Source organism: Nicotiana tabacum, chromosome 12, assembly GCF_000715075.1.
Source record: "Nicotiana tabacum cultivar K326 chromosome 12, ASM71507v2, whole genome shotgun sequence".
Taxonomy (NCBI): Eukaryota; Viridiplantae; Streptophyta; class Magnoliopsida; order Solanales; family Solanaceae; genus Nicotiana; species Nicotiana tabacum.
In genome coordinates, this window is record NC_134091.1 from 43752066 (window position 1) to 43773403 (window position 21338).

Here is a 21338-nt window from a genome sequence, read left to right on the forward strand (position 1 = left end):
AGGGACTAAGTGTGGGGTGACTTTTGAGTGGAACCAATGAAAGAAAGAAGTGTGCACTTATTTTGTAAAATAATACACCACTAGCGAAAATTGAAAGAAAAAAAAAAAGAAGAGAAAAATCTGGAAAAAAAAGAAAGAAAAATATAGATGAATAAATTGTTGTCTTGTTCTTGCTAGTGGGTATGAATTAAAGTAGTGCTTAAAGAAAGAGAAAATATTGTTGGGGTGATATTATTTGTGAAATTGAAGTGGTGTTGAAGAATTTGCGCTTAAGTTATTTGATGATGTGTTAAAGTGCTTAGGAGGTTGAGTCACTATTCCTAAAATATATCCTACCTTTCCCTTAGCCCACATTACAACCATGAAAAAGTCCTAATTGATTTTAGATCGAGCGAGCTTACATTAGTAGAGATTTACATTAAGGGCAAGCCTATGGTACCAATTGCATGCATGTGACTTCTCTGTGAGAGTGAGCGATTTTCTTTGATATATGTGAGTCATTAAAATATTTGATCATGAGATTCGAATGTGTGGATTGAACTCGCTCTCTTGTTCTTGTTGTGAGGGCACATGGTTTCACGAGGGATAGGTAACGTTATTAGACTTCTCTATGATGTTGGTTGTTCAAGCCATGAGTGCATTGTGACATTGAGTCGATTTTTGAGGTTAGGATTGTTGTGAGCATGTTGTCTTTGTTTGAATATTTTTAAAAAGAATGACACAAGTAAAGGTAAGTGCATATGATGCATATTCTAGAGCCTAGTTGTGACAAATGACCATGGTCATAGGTGTAGTATGCTTTGAATGATAAGAGCTTAATTTTGTTTCGTCTACTATAGTGATGGTTTGTTCGAGGACGAACAAAGGTTTAAGTGTGGGGTGGTGATGTTGGGCATATTTCGATATGTGTTGATGTTACTTTACCCATATTTTAACCGCTTTTTGATGCTATTTGATCTTTAAAATGCCCAACATGGTTTAATTATTGGTTTTATGACTAATTGAGTTGTGTGTGATAAATTAGGGTGTTTGGAGTACAAAAATATAAAGAAAAGGTGCTCTAGGTAGAGGAAGAGGGGTTGGATTTCGTGCACCCTTAGCAGTGAAGTCGGCCCATAGCATCCGCCATAGCATCCGCACCTAGGCAAAGCTGAGAAGGAGGAACAAAGGGTGGATGCGACGCATCCACCCTAGCATGCGAAGCTGAGAAGTGGAGGACGAGGTGGATGCGACGCATCCACCCCAGCATCAATCCCTGTAGCCAAGTCGGATTAGGAATAGGAGAACTTTGGCCCACGACTTTTGTACGCAATATATAAGCTAAAAATGCCTCTTTTAGGGCATCTAACATATTGGGAAGAGGAAAAAAGGCACGAAAAAGCTGTGGAGGCTGGAATTCATCAAGTTTCATCTTTCTCCCACCAAACTTAGTAATCTTTATGTTTCTTTGTATGATTTGTTGTTTGGCTACCATGTCTATGTGGAGTTAAACTTCACGTTCTAGGGTTGTGATTCTTTCATGACTATTGTTATTCGGATATTGATTTTGACTTCTTGATTTATCATATTAGTTTATTTATTCAATCTTGCACTTAATTATTTAATTGCTTGATCACCAATTGAATATTATCTACGAATCTAGAATTGAACTCGAAAGTGGAATTCTATATTGCATATAGGATTGAGTAGGGCAAGTTCTTGAACTCGGGCATCGGGGAACGGATTCGTGGTTAGGATAGACATATACCTAATTGCCTTGCGTGGTTGATTTACAGGAATTATACATGCGTTCTTGTTGATTCTAACTCCATAGACATATAGGCGTTAGGTTAGCTTGAATAGGCGAGTAAGAACTCGACAGATTCTTATGAGCAATATTAACCTTGTCAACCAATAAGCTAGATAAATTAGTCGGTCAATTCAATTGAAGAATACAATAGGATTGTTAGATAGCCCATAACCCTAGATCGTTTTCATTACATTGATATCATAAAAATCTGCTCTTTCTCTGTCCAAAGTTCATTATTTATATTTTTTATTTAATTAGTTTAGAATAAAATATTTTGAGGTTTAATTCTTGTTTAGATAATTAGGATAGTCTAATTTAGTTAATAGTTAATCATAAGTCCTCGTGGGTTCGACATCCGACTTTTAGTCTCTTTATTACTTGACGACCGCGTATACTTGCGTGAGTGTGTTTGGCCGTAACAAGTTTTCATGGCATAAGATAATTATATATATTTCCACGAACATACCAGGAAACATCCTCATTGCAAAATTGCTCAAATAAATATAATTTTTTATATTTGAAATTTTGTAATGTCGATGGGGTTGGGTCAACGCACGGCTCTTGCCAAATTTGATTTGTAAAACAATTGCAAATTGAATAAAACAAATATATATATTTGAACACGTCCACAAGACGAATCTGCTTCGTGTCACATTAGCTAACCTCGTTTGGAGTAACCAATTACTTTGATATTTAGCCTAACTTGGTTTCTACTTTTTAACCCAATTTAGTTAAACTTGAATCAGTCTTTATCTCTATTTTACTATATATGTGGTTATCGGTGCAATTTGTCCACATTAAGTGTAGATGAATGAGGGGTCGAATAGGAAATTGGATTAAATCCAAACGAGGACAAATCCATCCCTTGGATAAGGCGATAAGGACGATATTTTGGGGGAGTTAATGACCTAATCTTTTAAAGCAAAAGGAAAAAGGTAAAAGAGAGATTTAATGTCAACGTGGACTGTAGTCAACGATTGGCAAGCCACACGTGGGCTCATTAGGTAGTTCTAAAATGTGTTGTTAGGTAGGCCCAACTATAGCCCACTTCATCATACTAGTCTTCCTTAATTCCTCGAACCATTATTAGGAAGAAATTAGGAAGAAACGAATTTTTAAAGTACATTTAAAAAGAGTTTTTCTTAATAACTATCTCGTATTCGAAACTTTTGTATTCATGTTGCATAAGAATACTTTCACTTCTAAGGCTCAAATTTAAAATATATAATTAAACGTAACGAAATTTCATTCATTTCACCTTTCCTTATTATTTTAATTATATTATTTAGAAAGTCTTAAATTTTCCCAAATATGTGATGATTATTTATTAATCAATTAATTAGTACTTCAATCTCAATTATATGTTTACCATACGAGATCTCCAAATATTGTATACTTAAAGTGGATTAGGATGACTCCTGCGTAAAAATGACATGGACAAATTGAAAAATGACTCAAATTTAAAAAGTAAAAAAATAAATAAACAAGAGATTTGGAAACTTAATTTTTTAAGTTAAGTATTTCACTTCATGAGCCCATTGGCACAATAAAGCATGTCAAACTTCCCTTTTATTCAAAATTATACAAAGACAGGAATATCAATGCAAAAGCCTTTGATGTTTTCTTTTCTCTTTTCCTGTTCCTTTTTCTTCTTTTTGGTAAAAGAACACAAGCCTGAACGGTGACCTTTTCTTCCAAGAGAAGTAAAGTGATTTCAATTTTTTTCAAAGTGGAAAATATCAGAATAAGGATTAATATTCATTATATTATTCCTACCCTAATCGACTTATCACTTTCTAAAGAAATTTTACCGTCCATCCGTAAATTTTATCTCGACAATAACAGTAAAGGTGGTTATCTTGTGACTTTAAAGAAAATTTCTATACATACAACAATCAGTCAGATGAGGTATATGGAGAACATTAGATTCAGTCTTTTGGTATATATGCCGAGTTGCCTCGTTTGCAATTGATAGAATTTCTTCATATCAACTATATTTTTTATATCTCTATGACTTAATTAGTAAATACTTTTTCCAGAAATGCATTTGGGCATGAATGTTGTCTCTGGATTGGCAAGGCAACATAATGTTATTAGAGTGATTATTGATCGGTTGACTAAGTCAGCTCATATCCTGCCGATCAATATGACTCACTCTATTGGCAGGAAAGCCTTATATATATATATATATATATATATATATATATATATATATATTGATGAGATAATGGCATATACGGGATACCATCAGCCGTAATATCAAATAGAAATTCACGGTTCACTTCAGCGTTATGGCAGAGCCTACACAAGATTTTGGGTAGTAGAGTGAGTCTTAGCAAAACCTTCCATCCTCAAGCCAATGGCCGCAAGGGGAGCTCCCTCGATTCACAGATTGGAATTTGCACAAAACTTGAAGAAGAAAAGAAGATGAAGATGTTTTTAGTGTTGGATAATTCATGAAGAAGACTCAATTTTGTGGACAAAGCTGTTGGACAGATACAAATGAAGAAATTAATCGGTAGCTGTTACAAAATATTAACTACAGTCGTTACAAAATTTAAAGCATGGCAATAAATTGGACCTTTCAATTCAAACAGAATGTATATGGACATTTTTCTGTTAAGCTAAAAAAATAAAGATTTGAATTAAGCGTCACGTATATCTTGCACGTAGGGGGAGGGGGTAGGGGGAAAATCGACATGTTTTGCCTTTAAGGCTACTCCTTTTTACTAGCTCTTTACATGTCCAATAAAGAGCAATTCAATATAAAGAGAAGAAAGAAACTTTCCACAACCGACAAGGGACATTTTGTCTTTCGCAAAAGTCAAATTAAAGTAGTAAAGAAGGAAAAAAGACCACAAATTTTTTTTTGACTTTATATTACCAAGTATAAATAATCCAACACCCTATATACAAGCCTATCTTATTTGGAGGGATGGCTCGTGAACAGACAAAAAAATTATTTTTAGTCCCAATTTCTGTGATGGTGTTTGACAATACAATCATTTTATTTCTTTTTTGTTAGAAGAGCAATGGTACCGTGTGCGTTAAAAAAGAATGAGCTCTTAGCGAGGTCGAAATTCTTCATCTAAGTGGTGCACCATTGAATTGTATTTATTAGTATTACCGAAAACAAAAAACAAAAAAAGATTTCGTATATTTAAGCCCGTTTGGCCATGAAATATTTCACTTTTTTTGAAATTGTTTCACCTTTTTTTGAAATCAGTGTTTGTGTCACGACCCAAAATCTATTAAAGGTCATGATGGCGTCGGACACCGCTGTCAGGCAAGCCAACAATAAATACTCATTTTGGTTCTCGTTTTAATATTTTGAAATCATATTTTCCTTCCATTAAATAGTAAAGGCAGAATAGCCCAGTAGACCATTGTACTTGTTTCGCTTTGTCATCCCGGTCCCTGCACTCCATAGAGTTTCATCTAAACACTTATAGTTGCTAAAACTCACTATCTTACACCCCTCTGACGGTTGATGTGGCATAGGTAAGGCTGAGGTGGATAAAATGTTTGGTACATACGCGCAAAAAGAGCGTGATTACAAGGATTCCATAGAAAATGACTAAAATAAGAGGAAAAAAGAAAGAAAAAAAAGAAAAAGACAAAAAAAACGAAGAACCCATTGTTCTCTGTTGCTGCCATAACTTTTCTTTTCAGCATAATTAAAGGGCAATAGAAGAAGAATCAACAAACAAAATCAGCTAAGAACCCATGGTTCGCAATAACAACTTCATCCAACAACATCAAGAAGAATAAGAATTTCATCGGAGCCTGTCGAAAAATCATCGCTGGCTAGTGTTGAAACTTCCGAATCATCAATGGCAAAGAACACACTGAAAATTTTTGCCATCACCGGTGACAGAGACCACCGATGACTACCACAATTATTTCTTCTGCATCACCCTTCTAAGTAGAAAATAAAAAAATACAAAAAAAACCCCGAGTAGTTCAAGTCAAATCAGGTGAAGCTCTGAAACAGAAACAAAATTTGATAGTCAAAGCAAAAAAGTAAAAATGGAACCAAGAGACGAAGCACTAGAAATGGTGGACTCAAAGGATTTGCAGCAGCAAAGCAAAGCCCTTGATAAGCTCACTGATCATGTCGAAGATCGTCAGCTCGATTCCTCCCGTGTTCAAACGGCTATGGCTTCAATTTATCATCCAAAGAAGCTGATCTTCAAGAAAGATATGGGGTGCCCGAATCTAATTTGTAATGGCGTGTGGGTGCCTAAATCAATTGCTTGGTTTGTGAAAATTATTAGATTTTGAAGTTATTGTAACTTCAATTGCTTCCTCTCCCACTTTCAATCCCTCAAAAATTTGTGGTGAATATTCACAAATCCTTCCTTTTATTCTTTGTTTACAATGAGGTAGAGGTAAGAAAAAAACAAGCTTTTGATGTTTGCTAGTATCTTTGTTGTGGTTCGATGGTGAGGTTTAAACGGGGAAGGTGACTGAATATTAAAATGATGTTGGAGGGTGAAAAAGGTGAAAATGGTGTCCATTTTTCTTTTAAAAAAATAAAAAAAATGATGTGGCATATTTTATCTGATGTGGCATATTTTATCAGCGTGATTGAGCAACATACAGGTCAGAGGGGTGTAAGATAGTGTGTTTTAGCAACTATAAGTGTCTAGATGAAACTCTATCGAGTATAGAGACCGGGATGACAAACCAGAACAAGTACAATGGTCTACGAGGTTATTCTGCCAATAGTAAAAGATGGAATTTACAGAGTAAATGATAATATTTTTAACAATTTCAATACAGAACAACTCATAATCGCCCAAAAACCCGGTGTCACAAGTGCATGAGTATCAACTAGGAATGTAAACTAAAATACAACATATGTCCGAAATACAAATTTGGACAGGAGAAATATAAATACTCTGAAGGAGACTCTGCCGGCTGCAGGTCGTAATGCGGAATGCAGCTCACGTAAGCCCCCACATGCATATACGCCTCTGTTCTCACAAGGCCACTAGTCATATGTGTACCTGCACAAAAATATGCAGCAAGTGTAGCATGAGTACGTAATCAACGTGTACCCAGTAAGTATCTAGCCTAACCCTAGAGAAGTAGTGACGAGGGGTCGACATAGACACTCACTAGTGGTCTGATAACATCAGGTACAATAAAGAGATAAGTAAATATGAGGCAGAGTAAATAAATGAGGTAAACAAGTAATAAATCACGTGGTACAAATCCCCCTCATTCCGAGGAACTCAAGCCCTCCATTAAAAATTCTCTCCTTAACCGGAGCATATATATAGATATAGTGGATCTCATAAGATAGATCGTCATAACTCAAATCGAAAAAACTCACAGATATACTGGCTTCTTGCCAAATATTATACACGAATCCATGAGGATATGATATAAGAAATGCCGAGACGTACGACCTGATCCAACATAAAAGTTTAGGCTGTGTACTGCCGAGGATCGAATGGCATGAACCATAAATGCATCTATTAAACTGCCGAGGCGAATGGCCCGCTCCCATGAGAGAGTAGTACATAAATCCTATCGAGGCGATCGATACGATCCCATAAGAGTGAAATACATAACCCTGCCGAGGCGAACGACCCGATCCCATAAGAGTAAGAAGATTGACGGGTCCTTGACCCCACTCACGAATAAACGTGTGAGTTGTAATTTCTTTAAAAAAAAAGCTTTCAATGAAGTATATATATATCACGGAAATATGCCGTAAGAGGAGTAACATTATTCAGTGACTAATCATGAACTCGTGAAGTCTTTACAATAGCAAGTCTAGTCTCAAGTAGAAATGTAAAACAAAGGAATTTAATTGGCGAGAGAATGCTCAAATAGTGCAGCTACATCATGATGTGAACCTAAGCCTACCCGGACAATAATATGAATGTTGCTACGTACGAGCTCTCGTCACATCGCGCGTACGTAGCCCCTACAACAAGTAGCACACATTAACATACAACACCTAGGGGTATCTTTTCCCTTACAGAGTTAGACAGGAGACTTATCTCGCTCCAAAATTCCATAACCGGCTCCAAAGCCTCTCTAGCACCTCAAACCGATGCTCGTAGCTCCAAAACTAGTCAAATAAGATACAACCCAATCAAAATATACTCTTATACTCATAAGTAATCAATATATAACAATTTCTAATTCCGCTCGAAAAATCGATAAAGCAACCCTCGGGCCCACGTGCCCGAATTCCGAAAATTTTCGAAGACAAACACTACCCATAGCACTACGAACTCAAATATATAATGTATTCTCAATTTCATGCCCAAATTCGTGATCAAAATCCAAGAATACCAATTTTTAGGTTTTTCTTCAAAATCTCAAATTTCTATAAATTTTCATGCTTGAATCCATGTATAAATATTGTATTTAACTCACAATACGCGGGAATCACTTACCTTGACATAGATAATGAAAATCCCTTCTTGAAGCTCTCCAAAATCGCCCCAACCAAGTGAAAAATAAGAAAAGAAGAGCCAAATCCCGCTCTTAAAATGATTCTGCCTAGCGATTTTTTCACACCTGCGACAAAATCCTCGTAGGTGCGCATTTCCCTTACCTGGACAAGCTCCGCATCTACGGACAAAAGGGACCGCTTCTGCAAGTCCATCCGCTCCTGCGACTACTTCTCTCGCACCTGCGGTCACGCAGGTGCGCCAAAATATCTGCACCTACGGTGGCTGGGCTGCCCTCACTCTTTCGCTTCTGCGGCTCGTAGTTCGAACCTGTGGCTGTCCAAGCGCTGGTGCAATTATGATAGCAACTGGGAGCTTCAGCTGTTGCTCCCAATTTCCAACTTGGTCCGAGCCTCGTCTGATTGCCACTCGGGGCCCCGAGGCCCCGCCCGAACATACCAACAAGTTTGGAATTATAAAACGAACTCGCTCGAACCCTCAAATCACGCCAAATAACATCGAAATCATGAATCACACCCCAATTCAATCTCAATGAACTTTAGTACTTCAAACTTCTACATTCGATGCCAAAACCTTTCAAATCATGTCCGATTGACCTCAAATTTCGCACACAAGTCATATTCGACATTACAGACCTACTCCAACTTCCGGAATCGGAATCCGACCCCGATATCATAAAGTCGACTCCCGGTCAAACTTTCCATAAACCTTCAAATTTCTAACTTTCGCTAAATGACCCCGAAATGACCTACGTACCTCCAAATCCACTTCCGGATGCGCTCCCAATACCAGAATCACCATACGGAGTTATTCCTAGACTCGAAATCCCAAACGGACATCGATAATATCGAAATACGCCTCAACCCAATTTTTATGTAATTCTTCCAAAATGCCAATTTCTACAATAGGCACAGAAACGCTGCCGGTCATCCAAAACCCGATCCGGACATACGCCCAAGTCCAAAATCATCATACGAACCTGTTGGAACCTTCAAATCCCGATTTCGAGGTCGTTTACTCAAAAACCATATTTTAGTCAATTCCTCCAACTTAAGGCTTCCGAAATTAGAATTGTTTTTCCAAATCAACTCCGATCTTCCCAAAATTAAATTCCGACCATGCGTAAAAGTCATAATACCTGAAGTGAAGTAACTCAAGGCCTCAAACTGCCGAATGACGTGCTAAATCTCAAAACGACCTGTCGGGTCGTTACAGTTTGGCCATAAAATTTCCGATTTTCATTTGAAAATGAATTTTGGAATTTTTCAAACATTTGAAAAATTCCAAAAAGCTATTTTTTAAATTTTTCACTTAGATCACTTACAAAAATTCAAAACAACCCAAAAGTATATTCATGTCCAAACACAACTTTAATTAATGCCATTTTCACTTGAAAAAAAATTCTTTTTTTTTGAATTTTATAATTTTTACGTCCAAACGCCCACTAAGTTCTTCAATGTCAAGTCGATCGTGCTCACTTCTGACGAAAAGCTTATTTACTTTACTTGCACTATATTATTACAACTACCAATATTTCCTGTGTTTTTCTTCAATATCACCTACTACTGTTCCAACAAAGAGACTAGTGATCAGAGGCGGATCCAGGATTTAGAGATTTCGGGTGCCAAGCTAGTCGATTTGATCAACTCGGGCGTCGGTTAGGGTTATTCATCTTTTTAATTTATATAGACAAATCGATCAAACAAAAAAAATATAATAACTATAACTAATTGACGCAACCATAAAACTTCCAACAATAATATTAATATTATAAATATACATCATCTATTTATAATTGTCCTCGACGAGTTTTCATATTTTGAAAACGATCCATTATGACATCATTACTTACATTTGTGATTACATCACACTCTATGTAACAAACTAAATAGTCATTTAAATATTGGTCACCCATGCTATTCCTGTCACGACCCCAAAATTTGCATGTCGTGAAAGTGCCTAACTCGTTACTAGGCAAACATACAACCTCAATAAACCACAATTTCTTTTAAGATTGAAAACATATTATCTAAATTTAATAGAAAAACCCACACATACTGATATAAATACACTCCCAAAACCCGATGTCACTGAGTACATGAGCATCTAAATGATAACAAAGTCCGACTAATAAAAACACTATCTGAAAATATAGAACAATACAAAAACTGAAAGGAAAGAGAGTCAAGATCTGCGGACGTCAAACAACTACCTCGATAGTCTCCAACAGATAAAGCTCCGAAAAACTAGCAACCGCCGTGTCCAGAAGTCCTTGGATCTGCATACGAGGTGCAGAGTGTAGTATGAGTACAACAAACTTAACAAGTAACAATACTAAATAAAGAACTGAAAGTAGTGACGAGCTTCACAGTTAAGTCCAATTACAGTAATTTCCAATATAAGAAGGTAGGCATGCTTTCAAGCTCAACATTAAGACCACAATAATTTCATATCAAGTTCAAATGAAACAGAAAATAATATCTCTCAGAAATTTCCAAAAAAATAGTGATATGTGACAGCTGAAGTGCAAAAATAATGAAATAAATGCATCCTTTCAAAGCCCTCTCCAGCCTCTCGGGCTCTCATAAATCATGATAAGAAGCCCAAACAACAATGATATGATGCATAAATAATGAACAATAGAGACTTGATCCACCTCCTCTTCGCGAACGCGGCTTGATCCATGCGTTCGCGATGCCTTCTCTCTTCCCAGCTACGCGATCACGGTCCTCCCCACACGATTGTATAAAACAAACCTCAGCAGCCCCCAATTAACCCTACGCGATCGCAGATATCCCCACACGATTGCATAGAACGAAACCTCCGCTGTCCAGTTAAGCCTACGCGATCGCAGACCTTTTCATGCGATCGCGTAGAAGGAAACCACACCTATGCACCAGAAAAATTTCAGCAAAACACCAAGTCCAAAATTGATCCGTTAACCTTCCGAAACTCACCCAAGGCCCCCGGAACCTCAACCAAATACACCAACAAGTCCGAAAACATCATACAAACTTAGTCGAAATCTCAAACCACATCAAACAATGGTAAAAACACGAATCATACCCCAATTCAAGCCTAATGAAACTAAGAAATTCCAATTTCTACATTCGATGCCAAAATCAATCAAATCAAGTCCGATTGATCTTAAATTTTTAACAATTCATAAATGACATTGCGGACCTATTCCAATTTCCAGAATCGGATTCCGACCCCGATATCAAAAAGTAAACTCCCTGGTCAAACTTCCAAACTTAAATTTCTATTTTAGCCATTTCAAGCTTATTTTAACTACGGACTTCCAAATAAGTTTCCGGACATGATCCTAAATCCAAAATTACCATACAGAGCTATTGGAATCATTAAAACTCTATTCCGGGGTCGTTTACACATAAGTCAACATCCGGTCAACTATTTCAACTTAAACTTTAAATCTTGGAACTAAGTGTTCCAATTCATTCCAAAACCTCACCGGACCCGAACCAATTACCCTGGCAAGTCACAAAATAACTGTAAAGCACAAATTGAGCAGTAAATGGGGGAACGGGGCTGTAATACTCAAAATGACCGGCCGTGTCGTTGCATTCTCCCCCTCTTAAAGAAACGTTCGTCCTCGAATGGGTTTAGAATTATACTTGGAGCCTCAAATAGGTGTGGGTATTTGCTCCGCATCTCCCGCTCAATCTCCCAGGTTGCTTCTCCGACTGGCTGGCCTCTCCACTGCACTTTCACTGAAGCTACTTGAGGCCACCGTCCTCGAATGGGCACCGACTCCACATCATAAGTCAAATTACCATCCAACTGCATTGTGTTAAAATCTAAAACATGAGACGGATCCCCGACATACTTTCGGAGCATAGATACATGAAACACTGGATGAACACCCAATAAACTAGGCGGCAATGCAAGTTCATAAGCCACATATCCAACCTTCTTAAGTATTTCAAAAGGCCCAATATATCCAGGGCTCAACTTGCCCTTCTTCCCGAACCTCAACACACCCTTTGTGGGTGAAACCTTGAGCAGAACCTTCTCCCCAACCATGTAAGCAACATCACGGACCTTCATGTTGGCATAACTCTTCTGTCTAGACTGCGCCGTGCGAAGCTGCTCCTGAATCAATTTAACCTTCTCCAAAGCATCTTGAAACAAATCAGTTCCCAATAGTCTAGCCTCACCTGGCTCAAACCAACCCACCGAAGACCGACACTTTCTCCCATATAAAGCCTCATACGGAGCCATCTGAATGCTCAATTGGTAGCTGTTATTGTAAGAAAACTCTGCCAGTGGCAGAAATTGATCCCAAGAACCTCCAAAATCTATAACACAAGCACGTATCATATCTTCCAATATCTGAATAGTGCGCTCGGACTGTCCGTCCATCTGAAGGTGAAATTCTGTACTCAATTGAACCTGTATACCCAAACCTCGCTGCACTACTCTCCAAAACTGTGATGTAAACTGCGTGCCCCGATCTGAAATGATAGACACTGGCATACCGTGTAGGCAAAAAATCTCGTGGATTTAAATCTCAGCCAACCACTCCGCAGAATAAGTAGTACCGACTGGAATAAAATTTGCGGACTTGGTCAACCGATCTACAATCACCCAAACAACATCAAACTTCCTCAAAGTCCGTGGGAGTCCAACTACGAAGTCCATGGTAATACGCTCCCACTTCCACTCCGGAATTTCAAGTCTCTGAAGTAATCTGCCTCGTCTCTGATGCTCATACTTCACCTGTTGACAATTTAAACATCGAGCTACAAACCCAACTATATCTTTCTTCATTTTTCTCTACAAATATTGCTGCCTCAAGTCCTTAAAACATCTTAGCGGCACCCGGATAAATGGAATACCGAAAACTATGGGCTTCTTCAAGAATCAATTCACGCATCCCATTTACATTAGGCACACAAATCCGACCATGCATCCTCAATACCCCATTATCCCCAATAGTAACACCTCTGGCATCACCGTGCTGAACTTTGTCCTTAAGGACAAGCAAATGGGGATCATCATACTGGTGCTCTCTGATACAATCATATAAAGAAGACCGATAAACCATACAAGCTAGAACCCGATTGGGCTCCAAAACATCTAATATCACGAACTGGTTGGCCAAGTTCTGAACATCAACTGCAAGAGGCCTTTCACCAACAGGAATGAACGCAAGGCTACCCATACTCACCGCCTTTCTGCTCAGGGCATCGACCACCACATTGGCCTTTCCGGGGTGATACAGAATAGGAATATCATAGTCCTTCAGTAGCTCCAACCATATCCGTCATCTCAAATTTAGATCTTTTTGTTTTAACAAGTGATGGAGACTCCGATGATCTGTAAATACCTCACAAGACACACCGTAGAGATAATGCCTCCAAATCTTTAGTGCATGAACAATAGCTACCAATTCTATATCATGAACATGGTAGTTCTTTTCATGTGGCTTCAACTGACGTGAAGCATAAGCAATCACTCTACCCTCCTGCATTAAGACACACCCAATACCAATCCATGAAGTATCACAATACACTGTATAAGAGCCTGAAGCTGAAGGAAAAACTAGAACTGGAGTTGTGGTCAAGGCAGTCTTGAGCTTTTGAAAGCTCTCTTCACACTCATCCGACCACCTGAATGGAGCACCTTTCTGGGTCAATTTATTCAAAGGCGACGCAATAGACGAGAAAACCTCCATGAAGCGACGATAATTACCGGCCAAGCCAAGAAAACTCCAAATATCAGTAGCTGAAGATGGCCTGGGCCAACTCTAAACTGCCTCTATCGTCTTCGGATCCACCTTGATTCCTTCACTGGACACTATGTATCCCAAGAATGCCACCGAACTAAGCCAGAGCTCACACTTAGAGAATTTGGCATACAATCTCGCCTATCTCAACCTCTGTAATATAATACCCAAGTATTTTGCTTGCTCCTCCTGGCTACGTGAGTAAACCAGGATATCATCAATAAATACTCCGACAAATGAATCAAGATTTGGCTAGAATACGCTATTCATCAAGTGCATAAATGTTGCTGGGTCATTGGTCAGCCCAAAAGATATAACGAGAAATTCATAGTGACCATAACGGGTCCTGAATGCATATTTAGAATATCCAAATCCCAACTTTTCAACTGGTGATACCCGGATCTCAAATCAATTTTGGAGAATACCCTCGCTCCCTGAAGTTGTTCGAATAAATCATTAATACGCAACAAAAGATACTTGTTCTTGATCGTAACTTTGTTTAACTGCCTGTAGTCGATGCACATCCGCATAGTACCATCCTTCTTTTTCACAAACAGAACCGGTGCACCCGAAGGCGACACACTAGGCCTAATAAACCCCTTATCAAGAAGTTCATGAAGTTGCTCTTTCAATTCTTTTAACTCAGTTGGTGCAATATGATATGGAGGAATAGAAATGGGCTGAGTGTCCGACACCAAGTCAATACCGAAATCAATATCCCTGTCAGGCGGCATACCCGGCATGTCTGCAGGAAATACATCCGTAAAGTCTCGCACTACCGGTATAGAATCAATAGTAGAAGTGTATGTATTAACATCTTTCACAAAGGCCAAATAGGACAAACACCCCTTCTCAACCATATGTTGGGCCTTCAAATAAGAGATTACCCTACTAGGAACATAGTCTAGAGAACCTCTCCATTCGAACTTCGGCAACCCTGGCATCGCCAACGTCACAGTTTTTGTGTGACTGTCTAGAATAGCATAACATTGAGACAACCAATCCATACCCAAGATTACATCGAAATCAACCATACTAAGCAATAAGAGATCAAATCTAGTCTCCAGTCCCCCAATAGTTACCAAACATGACCAATACACACAGTCCATAATAATAGTATCGCCCACCGGCGTAGATACAATAGGTAAAATTAAGGATTCACATAACATATCCAGAAAATGAGTAAAGTACGATGATACATACAAATAAGTGGAACCAGGGTCAAATAATATAGAAACCTCCCTGTGGCACACTGAGACAATACCTGTGATCACTGCATCTGAAGAAACGACATCTGGCCTGGCAGGAAAAGCATAGAATCGGGCATGACCGCCACCTGATCGGCCTCCCCCTCTTGGGCGACCCCTAGCTGAATGACCCCCACCCCGAGCTGGCTGGGCGGGTGGCAAAGTAACTGGTGCTGAAGTCGTAGTTTGATTCCTCTGCTGCACTGGACCTTCCGGGCGATGAGGACACTGCCTCCACACATGTCCAAACTCCCTACACTCAAAGAAACTCCCTGGTGGTGGTGGTGGGTGCTAAATTGGGCCTCAAGAACCAGAATAACTGCATGAAGAACCCGACACAAATAAACCCTGTACTAAAGGAGCACTGGACGAACTCTAGGCTTGAAGGGCACTGAGAGATGACTTACCCTGGTGAGAACTGTATGAACCATGGCTGGATGATGCACCACAGTGAATTGGATGACCCGTCTGAGCATGTCTGTAAGGACGACCCCTGATGTGGTAGAACTGACCCCCTGAAGGAACGCCACTAAAACTACTCGATCCACAAGGCTCTTGCCCTCCGTCTCTCATCGCTCCTGGCTACAGACCATCTCTATCTACCGAGCAATGTCAACTACCTCATCAAAAGTAGCACCAGATATCCTCTCCCGAGTCATAAGTAACCGCAGATGATATGTGAGGCCATCAATGGACCTACTAAACCTCCCCCTATCAGTGGGAACCAACCAAACTACATGACGAGCCAACTCAGAAAATCTCATCTCTTACTGCATCACAGACATGCTCTCTTGACGTAATTGCTCAAACTGTCTGCGTAGCTCCTCTCTACGATACTGCGGCACGAACTTCTCCAAGAAGAGAAAGGAGAACTCCTACTATGTAAGTGGTGTTGCACCAACCAGCCTGCACCTCTCATAAGCCTTCCACCATCTGAAGGCAGCCCTAGAAAACTGAAAAGTAGTGAACGAGACCCCACCGGTCTCCAAAATACCCGCTGTCCGAAGCATCCGTTGGCACTTATCCAGGAAACCCTGAGCATCCTCTGACTCAACACCGCTAAATGATGGAGGTCTAAGCCTCCCAAATCTCTCAAGTCTCCTCTGCTCATCATTAGCCATAACGGGGACTACCGAACCTAAGGAGCTGCAACTGGCTGGCTGGTAGTGTCCCCAGTATCTGAAGTTCCTGCACTACCTGCTATGGAGTACGGGCAACAAGGGTATGAGTACCTCCCCCGACCTAAGAAGTGGATGGTGCGGCCTGAGCCGAAACTATCTGAGCAAGGCCAGTGCAAATAGTCAATATCTGTGGTAGAGCCTCCTGATGGCCTGGAATCATAATAGGCACAACTGGTGCCTGAGCTGGTCCCGCCGACTCAAATATATTTAGAATCTGCTCCTCAGCTAGAGCAATTGATGTACGAGCTACACCCCGACCTCTACCTCGACCCCGGCCTCTACCACGACCCCGACTTCTCGCGGCCCTAACTGGTGGCATTTGTGGCTGACCGTCTGATTCCGGTAGTACGTGTCCTCACCATTTGTGAGAGAATAGAATAATAGAAATTTAGTTTCCAGAATCAATAAATTTGCACGATAGAATACAAGAAAGTGAAATTTTCCTAAGGGTTCAGCAGCCTCTCGAAGATAAGTACAGACGTCTCCGTACCTATCCACAAGACTCTACTAAACCTGCTCATGACTCGTGAGACCTATGTAACCTAGGCTTTGATATCAACTTGTCATGACCCAAATATTCGCATGTCGTGATGACGCCTATCTCGATACTAGGCAAGACGACAACCTCAATAAACCACAATATCTTTTATGATTGAAAACATAATATCTAAATTTAATATAAAACCCCACATATAATGATATAAATACACTCATAAAATTCGGTGTCACTGAGTACATGAGCACCTAAATGATAATAAATTCCGACTGATAAAAACAATATCTGAAAATATAGAACAATACAAAAACTGAATGGAAAGAGAGTCAAGGTCTGCGGACGTCAAGCAACTACCTCGATAGTCTCCAACAGATAAAGCTCCGAAAAACTAGCAATCGCCGTGTCCAGAAGTACCTGGATCTGCACACGAGGTGTAGAGTGTAGTATGAGTACAACAAACTCAATAAGTAACAAGACTAAGATGAAATGTGCAAGTAAAACTGTGACTTAGTGCAAAACATCAATTACAATTTAGCAGATAATTCAACAAGTACACGACCTCTGTGGGTCTCTACAGTGTAAACACATGTTTTAAACATGATTTAAAGATTGATTTCTCTAATACGTGAAAAATGTACGAATATCAATAGATTATTCAACCACACAGTTTCATGGAATTTATCAAGTCATAATTCCTACGGTGTACGCCCATACGCCCGTCACCTAGCATGCGCGTCATCTCAAAACCAATGACATATCATAGAATCCAGGATTTCATACCCTTAGTACCAAATTTAGAACTCTTACTTACCTCAAACAGTCAATTCTTTATTCTGCTATGCCTTTGCCTCGCGAATCGGCCTCCGAACTCCTCGAATCTAGTCACAATTAAGTCGATTCAGTCAATACAAATTATAGGAATTAATTCCATATAAAAATACTAATTTTTCAACAAAATTCGAAATTGCACTCAAAAATTGCCCGTGGGGTCCACGTTTCAGAATATGACAAAATTTACAAAATATGAACGCCCATTCAACCACGAGTCCAACCATGCCAAAATTACTAAATTTCGATAACAATTCGGCCCTCAAATCCTCAAATTTATCCAAGAGGGTTTTCAAAATTTACCAACTTAGCTCACCAATTAAATGCTAAAAATAGAAATAGATTCGGGTAACTTGACCAAAATTGAGTTAAGAACACTTACCCCGTTGTTTTCCTTGAAAATCTCTCGAAAAGCGCCTCTCCCCGAGCTCCAAATCGTTAAAAATGGAAAATGGGACGAGGTCCCATTTTCAAAACTTAAACTCTTTGCCCGGTCGTTTCTTCTATGCGATCGCGGACCAAGTCCCGCGATCGCGAAGCACAAAATGAACTGCCCCCAAAACTCCTCTACACGACCGCACAATGACACCCGCGAACGCGAAGCACGGGCTTCCCAAGCCTACGCGATCGCGGAAGGGCCACGCATTCGCATAGAACAACTCCCGCAAACCCCAACTGCCTCACCTCCTCTTCGCGAACGCGGCTTGATCCACACGTTCGCGATGCCTTCCCTCTTCCCAGCTACGCGATCGCGGTCCTCCCCACGCGATCGCATAGAACAAAACTCAGCACCCTACGCGATCACAGATATCCCCACACGACCGCATAACACAAAACCTCCATTGTCTAGCTAAGCCTATGCGATCACGGACTTTCTCATGCGATCGCATAGAAGGAAACCAGACCTGTGCACCAGAAAAATTTCAGTAAAACACCAAGTCCAAAATTGATCTGTTAACCCTCCAAAACTCACCCGAGGCCCCTGGGACCTCAACCAAATACACCAACAAGTCCTAAAACATCATACGAACTTAGTCGAAACAATAAATCACATCAAACAACACTAAAAATACGAATCATACCCCAATTCAAGCCTAATAAAATAAAAAAATTCCAACTTCTACATTCGATGCTGAAACCTATCAAATCAAGTCCGATTGATCTCAAATTTTGCACACAAGTCATAAATGACATAAATGACCTATTAAAATTTTCAGAATCGGATTCCGACCCTGATATCAAAAAGTCAACTCCCCGGTCAAACTTCTAAACTTAAATTTCTATTTTAGCCATTTCAAGCCTAATTTAACTACGGATTTCCAAATAAGTTTTCGGACACCCTTCTAAATTCAAAATCACCATACGTAGCTATTGGAATCATCAAAACTCTATTCCGGGGTCGTTTACATATAAGTCAACATCCGGTCAACTATTTCAACTTAAGCTTTAAACTTTGGAACTAAGTATTCCAATTTATTCTAAAACCTCACCGGACTCGAACCAATTACCCCGACAAGTCACATAACAATTGTAAAGAAATAATTGAGCAGTAAATGAGGGAACGGGGCTGTAATACTCAAAATGACCAGCCGAATCGTTACAATTCTGTTCTTCATTCTTTATCTGCTTCATGGATGAGAATGCTCTATCCCCAGTTGCGGTAGAAACAGGTAAAATCAGAGTCAACTTCACAAGTAAATAAACATACGAATAAGTCTCCACAAGATTTGCCTCAACCAATGCTTTTGCCAAATCACTAATTCCTTGTAAGTTGGAGAACTTGGGATTACCGGCTCGCATATGAACTATGAAAGTATCAAGTTGATAACTCAAGTCTCGAATTTGTACTTCATCAAACTCATTTGGGTAACATTTTGCTAAAATCATTATTTTACCTTTATTAAAATTTGCAAAAGAATTGGTTGGATTCAAGCTAGCCATCCCGAGAAGCAAATCGCTACTCACTACATCTAAACGGTCATTAAGCTCTTGAAGTTGCACATCAATTACAATATAAAAGATATCAACACTCAAGTAGTGTGAATAACAAATACCGGAAGACTTGCGCTCCGACTTTTCAGGAAAATATGATTCTTCTATCTTGGGAATCAAAATGTCATGCATAACACAAACTGAGAAAACATCATCTAGTAAAGATTCCCATCTACTTTCTCTCATATCTTGCAATCTTTTCTTTGTAATGTTAAGAAACTCGACGACATTAACAATATCTTGATCCCTCTTTTGTAGGATTTTGTTCAACTCATTTGATATTGCCAAAACTTTCAACATCAAATGAAGCATAAAAACAAATTTGAATGTCACTCAAAAGATATTTTGCTTGATTTCTCTCATTTCAGGTAGAACCTTCATATTTAATCACTTCAAGCACACGAACAATAAATGAAAAAATAACAATAAAGTTATCTAATATTTTGAAATGTGATCCCTAACGAGTGTCACCTGGTCTTTGAAGCCCGCGTTCTTGATTTAGTCCTCGTCCAGTATACCGGACTCAAGTAATTGCTCCAACTTTTCAGCTTGAAGATGTCGAAGCAAATCTCTGTGCTTAAAAGATCCTCCAATGACATTCAATATATTAGTAACATGACGAAAGAAGTCTTCAACATCCAAATACTTTTTAGCAATAACTACAAGTATTAATTGCAATTGATACACAAAGCAATGAATGTAATATACCGATGAACTATCTTTCATAATCAAAGTCTTGAGACCATTTATCTCTCCCCTCATATTACTAGTTCCATCATAACTTTGTCCACGTATTTGTGATGGACATAGTGAGTGCTTCGAAAGAAAAGAGTAGATTGCTTCCTTCATTGAGCATGATGATGTATCACTAACATGTACAAGACCAACAAATCTGTATAATTATATAAAGCAGGGACATGGGCAAGGTGATGTGGCACTCTCATAAACTAGGAGTTTTATTTATCTTTTTTCACAAGTTTTGGTTGTTTCCCCTATTTTTACATTGATTGTTGATGTGCCCTTTCAAAAGGGTGTGAAAGAACACCAAATTATTTAAACGGGAGAAATAGGGAAACCGTCGGATTGTGCTGATTCCAATTAGAAAGGTTGTATTGATTCCAATTAGTCTATTAACCGTCGATTCTATAAATCGAGCGCTTATCAATGTAACTGCCAATTATTTTGGTCCGGAGGAAGAAATATTCTACAATCAAAACCATATTTGTTATTGGAAAAAAAGAGTAAGATGAAATAAGGATTTCTTACTCATAGAAGTTCAAGGAATTGATAAAATAATTTGAAGACTCGTGTCATAAAAGGTAGGGCTGTTTATCGGGCGGATTGAGCGGTTAATTACTCTTAACTGTTTGGCTTAACGGTTATCGATTTTTAAATGCATTAATCCTCTAGCCACCCGATAAGATATCAGGTGGATTGGTATCGGTTTAGCTCTTATCGGGCGGTTTATCGGCCTAATTCAATCTATATTGCGTGCATTAATTGTTTGCTCACCGCGCAACATACAAATTCAGAATAAGAAATTACACATTGAGTCCAGACATACATGTCTGTTAACGCCTACATAAGAATGATGTAGTGTGTCATGTGTTGTAGAGTAA

The 21338-nt window shown here is 39.2% G+C and overlaps 1 protein-coding gene across 1 annotated transcript; it reads right to left on the reverse strand.

Annotated features, from left to right (window-relative positions):
- Window positions 1-18603: 18603 nt before the first annotated feature.
- On the reverse strand, window positions 18604-20481 carry LOC142167123 (uncharacterized). The gene is made up of 3 exons (XM_075227280.1): window positions 20238-20481; window positions 19329-20009; window positions 18604-18632 (listed from the first exon to the last, which is right to left on the reverse strand). Exons 1-3 carry the CDS (start codon window positions 20479-20481, stop codon window positions 18604-18606), a joined length of 954 nt encoding a protein of 317 aa, XP_075083381.1.
- Window positions 20482-21338: the final 857 nt, after the last annotated feature.